The 21496-nt window shown below is 34.8% G+C and overlaps 1 protein-coding gene across 1 annotated transcript in view; it reads left to right on the plus strand.

The window, feature by feature from the left end:
- The window catches only part of CNTNAP2 (contactin associated protein 2), a 1037874-nt gene that overhangs the window by 579532 nt on the left and 436846 nt on the right, over positions 1-21496 (plus strand). Inside the window, exon 9 of the mRNA XM_032104142.1 lies at positions 4748-4897. Within this exon, the coding sequence (XP_031960033.1) occupies positions 4748-4897 (150 nt within the window). The remainder of the gene's footprint in view (positions 1-4747; positions 4898-21496) is intronic.

The following is a 21496-nucleotide window of genomic DNA, read 5'->3' on the forward strand; positions in this document are numbered from 1 at the left end:
TTACTGTTCATTGAGATGGCCAAAAAATGAATAAAAATTAAAATAAAAATGTCTTTTCTGAATCAAAAGTCCTAAAACAGATTACATACTTAGACAGCTTATTGCAAAACTATCTAAAATATTATTCTAGGAGGAGCTGTGATTTTGCTTTTCTGGTTTAAAATTACGATTATCTAAATACAGAAAAGCACGGCATTTGTAATTATATTTTTTTTTTCTGATTAAATATTCATGACATATATTGCTGTATATTTGAACACAGCTGAATGTTTCAAACAAAACGTTGTTGGCTTGTTTTCTTATAGTGAGAAATACTAGTACAAAGTTGTACTGAATTAGTGAGTGATTAGCCTGGAACAGCAATTACAACACCATCGCGAAACATGGCTCTGGCTGGCTAAAGTGAAAACTAACAAGCAAACCTATCCCTCTGTCTTCAGGCTGAGTATTGAGGGCTTCATCTCCTAGTAAGAATATGCAAGACATTATAATACAAAATATTTACTAATGTATGTTAAGAGCTAACAACCCATATGCAGCTGCATAGCCTTGCACTGCTCCAGTGCTTCCGGGAGCTAATGGTAGTATTCTTCCCTTGTTTTCTTCTTAAACATTTAAACTGAATTTTGGGTTACAGTCCTACATCAAAATCAAGACAAGGTTCTGTTCTGATGTGGCAGCTGTTATGCTGTTAACTTCAGAAGAATTTTGTCAATGTAAATCAGCAGACTGTATAAGCTAGCACTCATTGATAGTCACTGCAAGGACTTCCTTTTAAAAGAAGATTTTATCACACAAGGTTATCTGTAGAAGAATTTGAGATTTTTGCTACTATAGTTTTCCTCGAGGCAAAGCTCGACCAGATGTTATCTTTCTAAATTTTCCATTATGTATTAAACCCTTGTACTTTTTTGCTATTCGTTAATCTAGTTCTTCTTCCATGTCTGTAATAAGCAAAACATCTGTTCCTTCTTGTTCAATCAAAGTGCCTAACTCGAGAGTCCTACTTTTAAAATAATGTCATTTAAATAGAAGACCTAGATAGAGAGAATACATTTCATTAACATATTTAATTTGCATATGAAACCATCTTTTCCAGAACTCAGTAGGGAATTTGTGGTGGCAGCAATATGTATTTCTTTTTTTTTTTTCCTCAACTTGCATATCAAAAAAGTTAGAGTAAGAAAAATAGGAATGCAAATAAATATATGTATCAGCTCAGATGAGGAAATTAAATTGCAATGAGAAACAATCACTATGTGTAGGCCGTTCTAAACTTTCCAGCTGAAAATTCTTTTATTACAACTCTTTATAATGATCTACTCTTACTAATGAGTCTTGGTTTATATAAAGATCTCAGAAAGCAAAAATCATTCCTCAATATACATGAGGCTTGTAATAAAATATTACTATAGAAGTAGGAAATGCAGCTATACAAATTTATCCCCCATAATATATATATCTTGAATATATCACATATCTCCATAATAATTTAAGTTCGTGACACAAATCATTGTCTCATTTATAAAAGAGGGTTAACACTACTGCTGCTAATACATGTAAATAAAAAATCAGATAAAAACAGTGGCAGAGATAAAAGGTGCTTTTAGTTTTTTGACTGGGGAGCACAATTCTGTACAGAAAATAGCAAGTACTTGCTGAGTATTAATGAGCAATCCTCATTTGCATTCATGAGTAAATTCCACAGGAAAAAATGTACCAGTAAGTTTTCTAAGCAAATTTAAAATTGCACAAGAATTTTATGGCAACTTTGAGCCAGAACAGTTGGGAATATTACTGTCATACTGCAAAGCTCCATGAGGATGGTTAATACCTGTAGCTAAGAAGAAAACAGCCTTAATTTATGATTATTTTGTATCAGTACACTGAAGAGTTGATAAAGAAGAAACAATGTCCTCTTTCAGGGACTGACAGGAATGATGCTAACTTGTAAGGGCAGATATTTTTAATACAGTCAAAACAACAATGCTTCTCCAATCATGCCTCTAGCAAGCAGCTTACAGACAGCAATGTGTTCCCTTAGTGCATCTTGCTAAATGCTGTGCACACAGAGAGAATGCATGAAATCACTTTTGCTCTTAACCTGCAGCTCTCCTCATGCTCTCATTTTTCGATCTGCTCAGGAGAACCACCCGCTCTGCTGATCCACCTTCCCTCCACCTGCTTTTTGCCTTGAGTCATTGTAATGTTCAGTTTCTCAGCATGCTGCTGGTGAGCTTGGGGGGGTTTTCCCTTCACTGCACATGGGGAGAGCACAGTACAAACACAAAATACAAAAATACAGATTAAAATAATTGAAGTATTTTGCATCCCATGCTATATTTAATTTAAAACACTTTTCTCATTAGCACTTTCAGGTCATTCTTTTACAAAGGAGTATCTTCAGGAGGTGAGGATGGTGAACTTAGCCTTATTATATGAAGTACAGTGAATTTCCAATTTCATAGCATAATCATCTGTCTTTAGCTCCACAAGTTGTCATGGTGGCTTCTCTCACTCCCACTCCTCAACACGGAAAGGGGAGAAAATAAGATTGAAAAGTTCATGAAGTGAGATAAAAACAGGGAGATAATGTACCAATTACAGCTGCAAGCCAAACAGACTCGGCTTGGGAAAATTAATTTAATTCATTGCCGATTAAAATAAGTCTAGGTAATGAGAAACAAAGGCAATCATTAAAACAACACCTTTCTTCCTCCTTCTTCTTGAAGCTCAATTTCCTCAGTCACAAGTTCTCTACGTCCACTTCCTGAGCAGCACAAGAGGGGATGCAGGGCCAAGACCAGGACACTTCTGCTCCTGCTGCTTCAGTTGTTCCTCTGCTCTGGTGGGCAGAGCCCCTCCCGTCTCTGCTTCCGCTCTCCCTTGGAACTGGCAGGGCTGTTTCTGCCCCGCTTCCCCTCACCTCTCACTGCCTGGAGCAGAGAGGTTTGGCTGTGCTCAGCTGTGCACCTTCTTGTCTCATAACCTGTTGTGTCTTGGTTTCTGCACTATCCCCCTTCCCAGACAATGTTTTAGACATACCTCCCTTTATGATGAACAGCTCATACCGCTGCTTTTGTTCCCCATGTTTTAATAGCCAATTCTTAATTTTGTCCAGGAGTCTTTAGTCATTGTTATTCCATTCAAGGTAATACTGAATACCTCCGTAAAAATATAAAATAAATTTCTTAATATTAGGTCATCTCAGACTTGAAAATTGGGGTTTTAAGTATGTTCTGATAAGCTTCAGTTGCAGTAGCACATTCTCTAACAATTCTGGTTTGGAAGTCTATAAAAAATTGTCTTTTTCTTTCTTAGTTAATTATCAGTGGAAATTAATTTTATCTGGGTTATAATGATATGTTTTTCAGTTTCTTCTTTTTCAAATGTAAAGAAAATGAAAGAGAAAGAGCTTACAAACAGAAAGAAAAATTCCCTCATATTTGGTATATTAAGTCTTTCATCTGTTCTTACTCTAGATTGAATAAGCTTATAAGCATTAGTAGAAACCTTTCTTACTGATACATTTTCAAGAGGCTTCTGCCACTTTTATTCATACTAATGAATTTTCTGAGAATATTCTGAGAAGAGCACTCTGTTATTTCACCACTTGATCTCATATTTTAAAAAAAGATGTGAAAACACTAGGAAAAAATATTCGTCAAATGTTTAGGTATATCTGTTTGCCATGACTATTATTCCTTGTTCAGAGAAAGTAACATTCTTTTGAATATTTTGATAAGTTATCTTGCATTATACTTCTGCTGACATTTGCATCCCACTTAATTTTAGAAACATCTTATTACTTTGCATTGTGGTTTATTTTGGCAAATGACATTTTGCTAAGGTGACTTCATCTAGGTGCAGAAAATGTTACTTGTAAGAGGTGCCATAACTTGGAATTTGCTTTTACTACAGCATTTGCTACTTATTTGCTGACCCAACATAAACTGTCTTCACGGAAATGAGTACAACAAACTAGTACCCTTTTGCAGTTCTTAATGTGCCAGGCAAATTGGCTTTCTGCCAGCTGCTGGAGACTATATTAGAAGTATATTAATTCAGGGGGTTTTAAAATATCTGAATGAATGAACAATTCCATCTGCTCCACTGCTGCCGGTATTGGGAGGATGGTGCTCCCCTAAGATTGTGGGGTTTTCAGACATTTGCTGGTTTTGCAGTACCTCTGTGATAATGTCTTCCTCTTCTGTGAGTAGCCCCACATCCCAATGACAGGATTAGCTGTGAGTTCTCCACCTATGTGAGCCTTTTCCCCTCTTATTTTTCCTTTCCCTTTTCTTGGTAACATTTAACTTGTTCAAGCTTAATATGAGCATAATGTGCCCTTTGGCACTGTTACTCACTATAGTTAAATGGATGAACCAACATCTTTTCCTTCTGATCTTGATCATAGAAATGATTTAAACATATCTTTTATTAGTAAAATGCAGAATATGGCCTTTTGATAGGAAAGGTGAGTGATAACATCTGTAGTTAGATAATATTATGCCTGCAAGCATGGACACTTCAGTAGTCCCAGACTTGTATTTATGATATAATGTGGATTTCTTTGTTATAGTTACTTTAATAACAATACCTTGTTATCACACTAAAATGATTTCATTTCTGCAGTAGCCTTTATGAAACCTTATATAATGAGCCTGGGAGAGAAACGCACGAAACCCTTAGAGATAATAAATATTGGAGTAAGTAAAATGTTGCAATGTTTTTTTGTTCTTCATAGGCTCTGGTCTCAATGATGGACAGTGGCATGAAGTTCGATTCCTAGCTAAGGAAAATTTTGCTGTCCTCACCATTGATGGCGATGAAGCTTCAGCTGTTCGAACAAACAGCCCTCTGCAAGTCAAGACTGGAGAAAAATATTTCTTTGGAGGTAAAAAAAAATATCAAAACAAATACACGCTTAAAGTGCTGTTGTCTTTTAGTCTATAACAGGTGAAATGGAGTTCAGGATGTAATTCATTCATGTGGATCTTATTATGAGTTGAATACCTAGGTGCTACTCATCAAAGAGTACAATACTAAACTTAATTTCACTTCTCAGAACATTTTTACACCTCCTTATTCTTACAAAGGAAACCCTGAGAAGTTCTGTACAATCTAACTTGGAATAATTTCTCTGATCTCTAAACATTTCAGAGAAAGGGGTATCTTAATAGTTTAAATAAAAGGCACCAAGTAGAGTAATTAACTTAACTTTTCAAGTTTGAAATCCTGAAGAAGAAAAAACAAATATTATTGTTCAGGACAGATCTTAACATTTTGCTGTTTTTTAAATACTGTCATAGTTGTGGATAATTAAGAAGCTCTCATAGGTTGAAGCCTTAGTTCAGTATTTTTTGTCTTTCAACAGTCCATATACTAAAAAGAGCTCTTAAAAATTGTGCCTTCAATATTTATTGTGCTTGCTCTTCTATGTTAGCATTTATGAAAATCAAAAAAGGTCATCAAAACTCTTGGATTTTTTAAATTGACATTTAAATTTCTATATTAAAAAGTGTGTTTGTGTGTCAAAAAAATTTTTTTCCAAAAAAATTGCAGGTTGCACTTTTGAAGTGTCCCACACATTTGAGGTTGAACATTAATTTTTCAGACAGAGAACATACATTTTAAAAGAAGAATTTATCAGTGTTAAAAATTGATTTTTTTTTCAAACTTACAGGGTGCATGTCTAATAAAAATAAATAAATATAAATGTGATTCTATAAATAGTCATAACATTACTCAAGGGATGGAAAATTTAGTGTTACATGAAGTACCCTAAGTAGAAAGGGAAAAAAATAATTTCAAGGTTATTTTCAATTAATTATCAAATAAAGTTCGTCTGTCAAAAGAATTAAACTTCCTGGTGCTGTAACATGCATATTTTCCAATACCTGTAATTCAGCTAATACTGGTTTTTTAGCCTATTGCCTCCAGTAAGAGTTCTAGCACAGACCATTTCCACATGCTAAAGCGTGAAAATTATTTTGTTGCTAAGCCATATATATGTTCAACTTGTCAGAACAGCCTGGGACATTCTACTGAAATGAAGTTATTAAGCACACATAGGAGACAATGAGAAGAAATGCTGTACATAATACATTGTGTTAGTTTTGATAGGTAAAATCCCTAGATCACTATTACATCTCTGGAGAGAGATTTATTGATTGATTTCTTCTCAAATGTCTTTTACGTCTGTTTCTTTGTCTGTGAGGGATAGATTGTCTGGTTTCTCCAGGTAGATTTTATATCCTTCCTCGGTCAAAAGTCAGGTTGATTTGTTGTCATTTCAGTTGGACTATGAAATCTGCTTGATTTGTGATTGCTGACCTGTACTTTATAATTTCACCATTCTTCCATAAAAAACAAGTGTGCATGCAGATATTGCTCTAGTGGGATATGGAAGTCAATCATGAATTCCCTGAAGTCTCATTCCCACATCTGTTCATGCAAACACATGGTCCTGTTACACAAACTCTGGGGTGTTTGTTTTTCCTTAGTATCTCTCATCCTCTGAAAGGTCTTCTAAAGGTATGTCAAAAGAACGGTGGTGTCCTAACCTTCATGCCCCAAGTTTATTTCAAAATCTGCATTTGCAACACTATACTTACATTAACTGTCTGAAGCTGTGAATCTGAGGAAGTTTAATTTACAGTACCCATTTATAAGTCCCACATGAAAATTGCTATATAAATGTATGATATATAGGTGATATAGACATAGATATAGATAAATATAGATAAAAATAGATAAATATGGATAAATAATATATTAAAAACTGCAACTTAAAGCCGGTCTTTTGGATCTATGTTAGAAACCTAATCTTTATATTCATGGTCTGCGTCTTATAAGGCAAAGGTGTCTTTGTTCTATTCCCTCCAAATGTACATGATTCTCCTTACTTGTCTTTAGAAGCACACCAAGTCATGGCTTTTAATAAATAACATTTGCAAGAAGAGGATGTAGAGAAGAGAATATTGGGGAACCTCAAACATTTGGACCATCAAAGATGTTTTCATTAGTTTCCTTAGAAATAAGTTCCGATAAGAAAGCATCAAACACTTATTTTCTGCAAATACCTATAGTTGGTTAGGGAGTGATAACTTCTTCTTGAATTGTATGTTTGGTTTCTGCAAAATGCTAGATGGCTAGCAGAAAGAATTATCAATTCTTTGGTGATGATATATTTTCATTGTGAAAATGAATCTAGTAGATTTCTTTGCTAAAGAACTGAATACAGTAGTTACAGATACACTGTTAAACATTTGTATTCTGAAATATAAAGATATATAACAGATGCAGAAGTTAAATGATGAGATTTAAAGATAGCGGTGTATAAAGATATTCATCCAATCCCACTGCTATTTTTGTTGACCTTTCAAAATACTGAGAAAGCTCAGTCCATTGAATTTGTGCTTGGAGAGGTTGCATAGCATTTCTAGCATGCTCTGAACGCTCTTTGATAGCCTACATCATCTTTCAAGGAGCTACTATATGTATGCAAGTGTTTTGTTCTCCAAACTTTCCCTTTCTCTGATCCCAAAATAAGTGAGCCTCTTTATGTTTCTGTCTCCCGGTATCAATACAGCAAATGTATTTTATAGGCAATGTTACTGTCTCTGGTGAAGAAAAGATTTAGAAGTTTCATTTCAGTACTGCAGTACAATATTTTCTCAAAAATGCTTGTCATTGACCAGCAGAGCCAGATTTTTGTAACACTTGCAGCAACATTTGAATAAAGGAGATGTGGAAATCAGAATACTTTGTGACTTCTGCTCCTAGAACTAGCTTTTCTAGTTCTGAAAAACTTTAATTAAACCATAAGAGTATTCTTTATTTCTCTGTCAGAGAATATTATGTTCAGTACTGTTAAAGTCTTTTTTTCCCCTAACCTTTTACCTCTCCAGTGCCATCTCCCAGCACTTCTGAGATCCTCCCAAGGGACAGACAGCAGTGATGTTTTATTCAAGCCTAAAGACTTAGGTGAAGCTGTGTTAAGATCAGGCATTTCTGTAGATTGTGTGAATGTGTGCTGGTGTATGTGGGAGGGTGGGTGCTAATTGCCTATCACCCTTCTGTATAACTCTTATTTTCTGCCCACTGGTTTTGTTTTCCTTCTTTTTCTTCTCTTGAATTTGTGTTTTTGGAAAGAAGTGAACTTCCCTACTAAGCTCTAGAGAATGATGTTCCTTTGTTGTTTCCAATTATCTGCATAAAACAAAGAAACAGAACAGAAGAAGTGAATCACAGAGTGAAAATGAGTCCATTAACCTCATTTGCACTGTTGGCGATAAAGGGCTTTTGAGAAGCATCCTAAGCTTTCACCAAGCCACCTAATAGCTGCCTGATGTCCATAGGAAATATTTTATTAGAGACATAATTTTGACTTGTTTCTATGACATTTCTTTTTAATTCTGTCTACTTTCCCTCTCCTTTTCACTGGCTCAAGGATGGGAGAGTTTTTAGTAGAGTGCTAAATTTTCATTGAAGTCAAATGTATGCAGCAAGCATCTGTCAGTCCACTCTGTGCTGCTTTTTCTGACAAGCAAAGATGAAGGGAATACGCAGTAAGTTTCCTGTGGGACACCTGTCTGAGGTATATAGAAAGTCCTCCCTTTCTGTACAAAACATATGAAGTCTTCTTCCTGGAGTAGAACTCATTTGTTTGGAAAAGTTGTTTTGGTCTAAAATTCCATTAAATTAGAGGTGGTGGAAGGAGGAGGGAATTCAAGAAGAAAAATTACCTTCCTATGTTTCACATTTTCTGGACTATTCTGTGAACCTTCCTTTCTTAAACGTCTTTGCGTGGTGTGTCTACATTTTTCATCAAGTTACCCATTGTTATAATTGTGTGGATTTTTTTCATTAACAGCTGTTATAGTCACGGTCAGACTTCCTAGGTAGTGTCACTGCCATTTAAAAGCATCTGAAGTATCATAATTGCAAGTATTGTCAGATAGAAGGGGTTCACCTTTTTTTTTTTTTGCAGGAGTGGGGGAGAATATTTCTGTAGCTCAAATTCAAATTTGTTCAGCAAAACCAATAAATGAGACCCAACTAATGGCAATTCATGTTATCTGTTACCTAAAAAATAAAAGACTAAAGTCCCTGCTGATATCATTCTTGTAAGTCTGAAACTTCTTGCATATAAATAAGTAACAATGAGGTTTGGTTGCATTTGTATTTTTGCTAGTCTTTACTGACAATTTTTAGTATGTCAGGGCTTCAGTTTTGCTGTCCATTTGTTTTTTGTGGGGTTCTGGGTTTTCTTTTGCATGTATGACCACAAGATAGGATGCTCTAATTTGCATTTCTTGTTGTAAGAGTGTTGAGTGTATTTTGAAATCTTTCTTCTCATGATCATAACTCTATTGTAAACTCCAATACAAATCCACAATGAGAACACAGAGGAAATTCCAAGTAACTCAGAGTATATTGTGATTTTTGTGTGTCTTCAACATTCATCTTCAGGTATTCTTCCAAGTCAGACCTACAAAATAATGGTAAACACATGAAATGGAAATAACAGAATTGGAATGGATCTTATATTTTAACAGCCCTCATACCTTGGATTTTTAAATCTGGAATGTTTATAAGTCAATACACAAGCAAAGAATGCAGATATGCAAAATTTATAAACATGAGCAAAGAAAGGAAGTACTTGTAGCAAGTAAAAAAAAAAAAAAATTAGATGCCAGGCAATTATAAACCTCTCTCTGGTATTTAGTACATGATTGAAATTCTGTATTATTTCATCAACTCTCTTGTACTATGAACGAGGAAACATGACTGAGTTCACATTCCCTTTGTACAACTGACAGAACTGAAGGGAGTTGATCATCATTGCCCATTAACTCTTTGAGATTTATGCTTTTTTCATCATGTTTAAAGTTTTGTTTATTTAATTCAAATAATTTGAAGGTTAGACAAATGAGACCAAGAAAAATAATGGTGACTTTCTGTGATTTTCAGTAATGGCAGTGATGTTATGATATGGCAATATGCCAACCCACCAACACATTTTATACAACAGTACAAGCAGAAATACTGGAGACAGATTGATGTCCTGAAGGAGAGCAGGTGCAGGCAGAAAGTTGGTCCAATGTGCAAGCAAATAAAAGATGAAATGCATGGTAATGGCAGTTTAGGAATGCATGTATGGGGGCATGAGTCTTGCTGGAATAACTTCAGCTTTTGAGCAAAGGCCTATTAAATATGAGAAATGTCTATCCACTGAAAAATAAATGGATGAAGTCTTGAAAAGTGCTCCCCTTGTTACAACATAAATCTCTTGTTAAGCTGAAGATCTTAGCCACAGAATATATATCTAGAAGTTTCTCAAAAAATAGAGCATAGAAATGTAATCTCTTTTGTTTATTTTCTTGCAAGCACTAAAGCCAATATTTGCATGAGGCAGAAAAGAGAACATCAAATTTTTCAATACATTTTCTTTACTTTTATTGACATTTAAAACCAAGAAAGAACAAAGAATGAGGAAGAATATGTACCGTAGAAAGTAAACCTGCATGGACAGGGGAAGGAGTAAATTGACTTTATGGAACTCTATTGTCTCTCACTCTGAGTATATTTTTTATTTCCTTTTTCACTAAGTATAGTAGTCATACTGTTACCTGAGTCTTAGTCTGAAGCAAATTGTACCAGTCTCTGAATATTCTAGAAAATTCAAATAAAAATAGAGGAAATCCCCTACATAGTATAGATCTTGACTCCAAACAGAAAGGAAAAGGGCCTGTAAAAATTATCCACACTTCTTCTAAAGGAATCACTTTTGGAGAAGGAAATTTCTGTTGAAGACCCAGAAGAAAGCTATTGCAGACACACTTAAAAGTGAAAATTATACCTGTATTCTGTATGGCCCTCCTTTATTACCTTTAGTAGGTCAAGCTACAAGGTTTTTGGTATCAGTAAGTGAAAAAATACCCATAGGAGGGGAAGGGCAGGCATTTCAAGAAGCAGTGAAAGTTGGTAAGAACGTTAACCAGTTCTAATCACGAGACAGTATTGATTAGAGCTCTATGGTTTTAGAACACTAAAAATAATGTGGCCTATTGATGGCATTAGGAATCACAAATATGTCTGTGTGTGTGTGTTGAATTGTGATGTGAAAAATAAACACATATGCTTTTCTGGTGTATAAAAATAATCTTACTTCTAAATAGTGGAGAATGCTAATAGTGGAATAGCACTTCTACCAGCTTAACCTATTTCTCAAGGGTGTCCTGGCTGTGCTTCTGGGTGTATGCATGTGCTTATTGTCCACAGCCGCAATTCAACACATCTGTACAGGAAAGAATCAATAGAAATAAGAAAAGGTAAATTCCTGGTGCCATCAACAAGCCATACTGTTTTCAGGGGCTTTCTTTTCTTTGGGGAGTGACTTACTGATGATCCTTATCAGATTTTCCATGGGAAAATCTGTGATTTTCCTCTTTAAAATCATAGAATCATAGAATTATAGAATGGCTTGGATTGGAAGGGAAGATCAATGTAGTTCCAACCTCTCTGTCCTGGACAGTGACATGTTCCACTCGACCACGCTGCTCAGAGCTCCATCCAACCTGGCCTTAAACACATCCAAGAACAGGGCACACATCTCTGGGAAACCAGTTCCAGTGTCTCACCACCCTCACAGTAAAGAAATTCTTCCTAATATCTGATCTAAACTTACCCTCTTTCAGTTTAAACCCATTCCCCCTTGTCTTTGTAAAGGATCCCTCTCCATACTCCTTGTAGGCTCCTTTAAGTTACTGGAAAGCCACAATTAGGTAACCTGTAAGCCTTCTATTTCCAGACTGAAAAATCCATTTCTCTCATCCTTTCCTCATAGGAGAGGTGCTCAATCCCTCTGATCATCCTGGTGGTCTCCTCTCTTTTTTCTCCCACACCTCTAAATATAAGACAAATTTTCAGTCACATTCCAATGTTTTAAGTATGTAAATGAGCACCTGTTAATATTGTAAACAACCTTAGGCAAAAAATTGCCTAAATGCCATTGATTCTGATGATAGTCAGACAACTGATTCACTTTTCAGAGAAATCTACTTATCTAGATAATTATGAACATGAATAACTTTTGAAATCTGATTTAATAATTCATAAATGCATAGCAGGAGCAAGAAAACCAGATATCACTAAATGTAGTGTTTTTGAAAGTGGGGCACAGAACAAAAATATATTATTTAGAAAAAGGCCTGTCTGACTCATATGGCCTGAGTGGAGAATGATTCTCAGTGTTGATTGTAAATTCTGTCACATGTATGAAACCTGATTTGAGCTCCAATTATAATTACAGTCTGCTGCTTCTACTATTTAAGCAAACTGCAGGTAGCCCTTTGTGTCTAGGGCTGCCAATTAATCCTTGCATGCCTGCAGTCCCAGGTTGTTATCACCTTCTACTGAAAACAACAAATCTCATCATATAAAAGTGGCAATCTACAGCTCTAATAAGAACACTTATTAGTGATGTTTTTGTAAATCATGAAGCAGATTTTAAAGGCTTATGTCTTCCAAAGAAAGAACTTTATCGAATCTCACAGTCAGTGGTGTAGAGCTGATTTATCTGCATAAATTGGCAAAATGGAACCGTGAAGCTGAAAGAGAAGGTTTAAAGCCTTGTTTTCCATTTACCAGCTAAGCACTGAACTTACCTGTATAGTACTTTGCAGCAGGAATTAACAAGTTGGAGATGCACAAATCTCCAGTGTGGATTGATGATGGCAACTGGTTTACTGCCTAGTTTGCATTAAATTACCTTGTAAGAGTCAAATTATGTTTGCTTTAAGTTTAATTTGGGTGGAGAAGGTTTGATAATGCAGTACTGAATGTTTAATATTGATGATATCTTTAGGAGGTAATTGGTAGTTAACCAGCAAATTGCTAGACCATTTTGGGTTATTAAGTCCTGTCAAAGACACTGCCATTCAGTTTATTCACTGAATGGCCACAATCCTTTGACATTTTACTTTTTTTGTGTGTGTGCAGGTGTGGTGGTGGTGGTGGTGGTTTTCTTTCCTTAAGACAGAGCAATTTCTCCGAGATAGGAGAATTTGCATAAATACTAACCATGCAGGTGTTAAAAAAATCCTGTGTTTATGAATGAAGAAAGGAAATACAAGACTGTTGAGGGATGATGGTCACTGTCAAGGTTACATTACAAACTGGAGAAAAGAGAAACTGGATCTGTTGCCATGGAAATAAAGGATACTCTTAGTCTCTTTGAGTTCATTGCCCATCATCCCAAATGTATGCATAACTCAGCTGATCCTGAGAAGTCATTTTACAGACTTTCTGCCTCTGGAGTGAGACCTGCATGCTTATCATTTGATCTTGTCCAACAAATCCAAGTGAGATTAGATGCTGTGACTAGTAATATACAATGACTGAAAATCCTTTGGTAAGCAAACTTCTATTTATCAATAAAAAAGTGAAATAGTGGTGTAGAATAGCAGTGTGCATGAGGTTGTTGTATTTGTGTAGGAAATATTTTGCTTTAATCTATAACAGCAAAAATTCTCTCTGGAGGGCAGTAATGATATTTCCTTGTGAATCTTTTTTCAAGTAGATGATTCCTCAAAAATAAGCAAGCTTTAGTGGTGTTTGAAAATGCTTCATCTGCTTCTTACACCTTATTTTTATTTTTCTTACTGACCAGTCTTCCCAAAACACTTTCTGTACTTGCTTGGCAATTTTTAGTCAGCTTTTTGAAAACCAATTTTTATATTCAATTCTGTAAGTTTGGACGTTTCTGTGGAGCTTCAGAGTAAATGATTTTTTTTTTTTGTAATTAATTAGGCCTTTTGTGGTTTCACTGACATCATAAGATGTTTAGATCCCATATTCCCATGATTTTCATTCACAGGAACAAGTTGCCTAGAGTCTGACCCTCTTGCATTTTTTATACTCTCTTATTTATACTTATTGTCTTTCCAAATCTTGTTCCCTGTTGACGTGATAAGAGCTTTTACATGTTGCTTTTTTTTTGATTGCACATTCACAGTTCACATAAGAACTTGGCTGAAGTAGAGGGGAAAACACAACTGGAAAGGAAGAGCCTTTTACTATCTGAATGTCTTAAAACGATGGAGCCAGTAAACAGTGCTCATGCTGGTAGTGACTCAGTTATTCTGTAGATACTTGATGAAAAATCTCTGGATACCACAAAGATGGAATACTGCATATCTTGATGCATGTTGAAGAAAAGTCACTGAGGAATTATACAACTGGAATAATAAATGAAGCTTAAATCTTTCTGAGAATAGTGGGGCTCTTTTTGTCAGTTATATATTCCTATTTCATTTTTAAAGAGATTTTTTTATATTTATGATCGCAACAAAAGTCAAATAGGACAAGTCTTTATAAATGCAGTGAGTGATCTTTTCAAGAATCCTACAAATATTAGCAAAAAGACTATGGTCATATCTCATGTTAGTGCCCAGAAATATAAAAATATCATATCCACCTATCATTTGGTAAGTGGAATTCTTGTTTCATCAAAAATTGTTTTTGAAATGTGCCATCAGCCACCGGGGTGGTTCTACAAAATGGCACAACTACATGTGCATACATGTGCAGTCATCAAAAATGTGTTCAACAGAACTAATTTTATTTAGTGCTTCAATATTTTGAAGTTCAAACAAAGATCCAAAATCCATTGTTGGTACAATCCACCTGTAGAAAAAAATTCCTGGAAGTCATAAAAGCATGTGAAATTTGAAGAGTTTTGTAGTTGTCTCTGTTCCATGCTCGGACCTGTAGTAGGCAAGTACTTACTAAATTATGCCACATGTAAGGTCTTTTTAGCTTTTCACTGATGACTTTCAGAGTTATATTCAGGCACTGTAACTGACACTCAAAAAATTGATTTCATTTGCATACATACGTTGTTTAATTAATATTGTGGCATCTGAATGACCTTGTAATTTAAAATTAATAAAGACAGATTTTCAAAAGTCACATTTGATCGAGAAAGCAGAAAAGTACTGCAACCAAGAATCTTCATGGAAATTTTTCAGTAAAACTTTCTTTAATTGGGTCAAAGAAGTTTGCCATGATTCTAATATCTTTCAAAAGTATTCATTATAATACTGCTATGGCAAATGTATTAGCAGTCACTGTAGATTCCATTTTATTCTTTACTTGAATGTATTTGAGACAGGCTCTGACTAATGAATGTATTCTCAGCACGTCATTACAGCGAGGCAGCTATCCAAGTCTTTGCATTTCACCCTTTAGATTTGTTTTCACAGTCAAGAACAAATGTGTAAGGACTCCGATGGAATTTCAGGACTAACTCAGACTTTACTGAGCTGAAAAAAAAATAATCCTTTGAAGAGGGCGATACCAACATTCAGAGAGCATCCTTAAGGAGATTTGTTTCATGCAATATCTTTTTTATTCTTTGGAGTGTGACACACAGAACATTCTTCCTTGCCCATAATTTTTCATGAAACTGCTCTGAAACTAGTCTCATTTACAAAATTCACTCCATTTTCTGCCTTGCTACTTTCAGGAGGTGCAAGGGCAGGAAGAATCTGATTATTAGCAGTTTCAAAAACAGCCTTAGAGTTTACTGCTCTACAGATCACAATGATTGTGACACACATTTTCAATACTATTGATCTGCAGTTTCATTGACTTTCAACATCTCAGAAGCTTACAAACTGTACGTAAGATGTTCTTGCTTAGTGGAATAAACAGTTTTGCTTTCATCATAAGCCTAGGACTGTTTCAAAAATACTTTGCTTACAATGAAAGTAAAAGAGGAATTCTACAAAGTGCACAGATCATTCAAAAATAAAATTAATTAGGAATTACACTCTTATATGTTTAGGGTTTACACTAAAAATATATATTGGAAAAAAACCCAAACATATATGCAATTTAAAAAAAAATTGCTTGAGTATATCCCATTCAGTTTTCCTGCATCCCACTGTCAGACCCACCTGGGGTGAATGCTTTAATCTGCATGAACTTTATGATGGTATTTTAGTTTCCTGCTTCAGTCAAAGCTTTTGTTCTTCATTTAATGCTCCCTGCTACTCTTTAATACGTTGTGTTACAGTGAAGCACCATTTATAATGTTTAAATTATTATATTCCACTGTAAAAATTCAAACTTCCTAAACACGCTTCTTTAACATACTAGAATCCCTTCGTATTTATTATCTCTGGTGAAAAATTGTTATTCTTATCTTAGTTGATAATAAGCGTGTATTTGACTTTTCTGATAACTTATTTTCTGGCCTAAATTAAAAATTGAAAGGCAAATGTGGATTTCCCTCTTATGCTCTTAAAAATCTACCCCAATGGAAAAAAGCTAGAGATTTGGAGAGGGTTCAATATATTGCAGTATGGCTGTCTGTGATCCTTAGCAAACTATTTAATATCTGCTGTTCAGTTCAGCTACCTACAAAACTACATTAAATGTACTAATTTGAGGGTGACTATTTAAAAATTGACTGTGGACAATACAATTGGCTCTATTCACAGTACTAATGTATTACTTATCCTTGAATATTCAAGTCCTAGTTATTCATTACTACAAATAATTATTAAAAGCTCATTTAAAGCCTCAGTGACTACATATTTACTGAAAATGGTTTATGTTCTTTTCGCAATTTTGAAATCTAAGCTGTTGTAAAAAGCATTAAAAAAGGATGAGTTTTATGAACAAGCATTCTGTTTGAAATGTCAGTTTTGTTTGTTAGATTTTAAAAGGCATTTAAAGTTGTTTGTCCAATTTTAGAAGGCTTATGTGCTTTCCAAACATCATGAATTGCAAATTGTATATACATACGTATACAAACATGTATATATATGTACATACATATATATGAGTATGTCGGCATGTGCGTGTGTGTGGTATAGAAGTATCATAATTTGATTTCCAGATGAGTTAGAGATGAGTTAATTACAAAAAAAGACCCAACTCTATAAAAAAAAATAGGATGTGACTTATGGACAAAACTAAAACAGAATTAATTTGTAATTGCTAATATAATTTCAGTTTGTGAAGTGAAAAGAAATGACTTATTTATTTACTGATAAAATTCAGAAATAATTACCTATAATGTGTAAGTTCAAGAATTTTATCATCTGCTTTATGAGTAATTTGCTGATTTTTTCCTTCAAGGAAAATAGTTGTTGCATACATGTCTTCTGATAAATTACTTAGGGTTCCACTTTAATAAATTACAACCTGAGAGACTTATTGCTAGACTTCTTTAAAGGGTATTTGTGAGTCAGTTTAGATTTATGACACAATGCAAATCAAATTTCCAGTTATTGTTATTGATACTAGTGTTATTAAAAATTAATCATCTTATGCACAAGAGATAAAGAGGACAAATCCAGGAATATGCTTTGAAGATGCACTGAAATTAATATTCTTGAAAAAGTAATGTGACTGAATCTTCCTCCTTATTAGTATGTTTTTGACAAGCAATACAGATATTATAGAAGGAGATTTGTAGTAATAAAATATCTAATAATATAAAAGGGTCCTGTGCTCAAGAGTGAAATAATTTTAAGTAAACATAAAATAGCATTACTTTTTGTTTTACTAATAGAAAAGGACTACTTTGTTTTAAACTGAGAGAAGGCTAATTTTTTAACTTAAGAAGAATGAAATAATAGAAAATAGATATTTTATAGTTTCCTGAGAGTTTCTTCTTTCTCCTAAATAGCAGTTGTATACAGAGAGAGTAATAGTAATATACTTCAGTACTTCATTTGCACTATTTCACAACCTGTAAAGGCAGATAAACTTTAAGAAAAACAAAGCTTGTATTTTTTAAGGGTTTTTGTGTCGTGGAGTTATATATTTGCATGTCTCAAAATCTTGTTAGCAAATTGAGTGATGGTGGTAGTAAGAGTCATGAAAGACTTTGAATATGCTGTACTGTGTGTTTCAGTAATGAAACAGATTTAACCTTAGCAGTAGCCAAGGAGTGCACCTTTGTTTTACTGTGAGGCTTCATGATGTACTGATGTTGCCAAATTTCATAAAATCATTGCCAAAATATGAGATTTACATGATGAAGTAATATTTAGGGGAAAGAAATAAGCATGTCATACTTAAAATATCACTTTGAATTATATGAAAACTTACAGCCTTAAAATGCTCACTCTTGTAACATAATAGAAATTCCATTAAACGGCTTAAACCTTACTGAAAGGTGCTCAGCTCCGTGGTCAGAACAGTGTCTAGATTGTAAAACAGAAATAAATGCTGTGGAAATAAATGATAGCTTTTTAATGTATTGTCTTGCCAGGTCAGTATTAGCAAATTCTGTGTTTACAGGAACAGTGGGACTGAGGGGATACACACCACTTTCTATTGTCCTCTATAGTCATGAGAGTACCAGGATAATACATTTTTTAAGGAGTGGTTAGGGGGCCAGATTGTATTTATTATTTTATTGAATACTACGTATTAGCAATTTTTTTAAAGAAAATTGTTACCTTATGTGAGACTTGAAATCTGAAAGGATAAAAATTATTTCCATTCTTAATCAGTCCATGTTTCAATCTGTCTTGAAAGCTGAAGGAAATGTGATTCAAAATATTTCGTGGTATATGAAGGACATTGAACTCTGCAGATGATAGTACCGTATGTTTGTGCACACCTGAAAAATTTATGACAAAGGGAGTGGACACATCACTTTTGAGGGTAGATAAGATAACCAAGGCTGTCAGTGGTAAGTTGTTCATAATTTCCAGTGAAATCAGAGGTGGTGTCCAGGGGAACTGGTTGTGGTGCCATACACTTACTCATTCGGCAGCTGTCTATAATATAGTCTGAATCAGTCCTTTCTCAGACTCATTTTTCAAGCAATTCAGACATCTTTTTTTGTAGGTAGAGGTACTACCTACATCTTGTAATTTCTTCCCCTTCATACTCTGGATGAACCTGATTCTAGAAACACATTAAATTTTTAAACAATGGAAATGCATTTTTGAGAATGTGTTTTTACCTTTTATTCTGCCTCTACACATTATGGTTTTTTACCTGAGGCTAGTTATGAGGCCCTGAATTCCTTAGTCAGTTCCTTAGTCTGAATCCTTTCTACTGCTCTCCTTCTTACTGGCCTTCCCTCCCCACGATTTTCGACTCCATCCTCCTCCCCTGTTTCCCAACACACCACTCAGTATCGCTCAATCAACATGAAGAGATGAATTACTTCCTTGGCAAGAAGAGAGCATGAAGCCTGAGCACAGTGCACTCTAATTTGTCTTGTGTCAGAATGTAAAGCAGGCTCTATCACCCAGGCTGCCAGGCAAGGGTGAGGGATGGTAGCTCTGATAGGTTTATCATGTGTTCTCATCTCTAGGAAAGCTAAATGAAAACATAAAGTTCTCAGGCACTGGTTGGGTATCTACTGATAGCCTATTACTTCTGGCACAAAAACTTAGGTCCACAATGTAGTGTCAGCATCTCTTTGTTTAAAAAGGGACAACAATTTTGTACTTATAATCATGAAGACAGCAATTTCAAGGCATGTGTCATATGTCAACAAAAATTAAGTTTAAAATGTAAAATATATTACTGAACTATTCCTTTCTGTCTGGCTGAAGGCAAAATAACTTCATTTTCAGGTAAGCATATCAATGCACACACTGCCTCACTGGACTTTTAAATTACCTTTTGGAGTATGTGTCAGAAGGACTGATGTTAATGATGACCCAGAATTAAAAGTTCACACATTTGTCATGAGAATCAGAGAAGACTGCATGAGAATTACATGAGAAAGTATAACTAGTCGCTGCAAAATGATTCTTATCACCAAACTTCCTAAATTAACTTCTCTCATCTGTCTTGTTTGGGGTTTTTTTCCCCATGTTTCCTTTAACATGTACTTTCCATGTAATTTCAGTCCATGTCATCTGTTCTCTGCCATTATGTAGAAATATTTTTCAATCCTGGCTGATGTTTTACTCCTCCTGTAAATGTTATAGCTCCACTTAGGAAAGGTCCCTGAAAGATTTAACTACAGTTGATCACTTTGGCGCTAGCAGAGTTTTTACTAACTTCATTACAGTGAAAAATCACGTGGAAAAGTTTTTTGGAAAACCTATGTATTGCTTAGAATCTAAATGGAGTTGTGTCTCCCTGTATCTGTTTTTACTATACTTCCAAACAAATGGACAAAGACTGATGAGTCATGATGGCTAATTGCACTATTTAATGGCTGAATTACACCTACAGTAGGGGCTATTTCCCTAATAAATTCTAGACAGTTCTAAAGACCTCAGAAATAATTTCTGTGCTGCACAAACACGTACCACAGAAGTCCTTTAACATTAAGGCAAAAACAGCCTCAGCAAACAGAACAAGAGAGCTAGAGATTTTGCACATAGGAAGAATGCTTTCTGTGCAGAAAACAGTCTTTTGTTGAGGGGCAATGAGTATAACTCTGGATTTCCTGTTTCCAATTCATTTGTTTTCCTTAGTTTAGTCTGTCCCAGGAGTACACAGTGATCTGGCAGAAAGAAATGCAGATGCCAACAAAAGGTCAAATGTAAGGAGGATACTCCCTAGAGGTGAGGCTAAAAAAATACATTAGGTTGATATTTTTGGATTGACAAGGATGCCATAGAAGGAGCAACTAAATGGGCTGGGCTGGGCTTATATCTTAATCTTTAATTACTAAACTGTTACTAAACTTTATTTTTCTCTGCATGTCTTAGGAGTACACATTCCCTAGAATATATATCCTACATATTATTAAAATTGTCAATAAATTACAATTAAAATTAAGGAGATGTTTCTTCTGTAAATCATCCGTAAATGAATTGCTGAAAATTTCACAGAATTGATCTTATTAGTTCAATATCAGAATGACAGCTGACAGCTATTTTCTTTCTGAGTGCATATTTCTAGGTATCCATTTTTATACTTTAATTTTTACTCAGAGGGAAGTTAGAGAGTGTGGCTCTCCAATTCCTACCTTAGCTACAGTAACTTGTATCAGATCTGATAGAATTTGGGTTCTTTCAGCTTTCTCTTCGAGGGTAAGTCTAGTGGGTTATAAAGTACACTATGTGAATTTGGAGAAAAAGGAAGGCCTTAAAAACCTCAGCAAAACAACACATTACATGAATGTTTCTTTACTTTGTTTGCCTAAAATCATATCCTCACAGAGATGTGGCCTTCTCTCAGGGTGAAGGAAACTGCTTCTGTTTCCAGAGATTTATCACATTTCAGCCTATCAGTTGTTTGTCTGTGTTCATGGACTTTTCATATTCTGCGCAAAAGTTATTTTATAGCTAGATTTCACAGAAGGCGAAGTCATAAAAGCTAATAACTGTTATATCTGTCCCTTGGTATCTCTCAATTATTTGGTCAGAAGAGGCTTTTGCCAGTTCGTTTTTCCTGTCTTCCACAGGCAGTTTTCTTTCGAATTAACATACACAGTTCATACAGTTCTCAATAGTCAGAAAAATAAGACCTGTTTTATAAACTGCTGAAA

The sequence above is a fragment of the Corvus moneduloides genome, chromosome 1, assembly GCF_009650955.1.
Source record: "Corvus moneduloides isolate bCorMon1 chromosome 1, bCorMon1.pri, whole genome shotgun sequence".
In the NCBI taxonomy this organism is placed as follows: domain Eukaryota; kingdom Metazoa; phylum Chordata; class Aves; order Passeriformes; family Corvidae; genus Corvus; species Corvus moneduloides.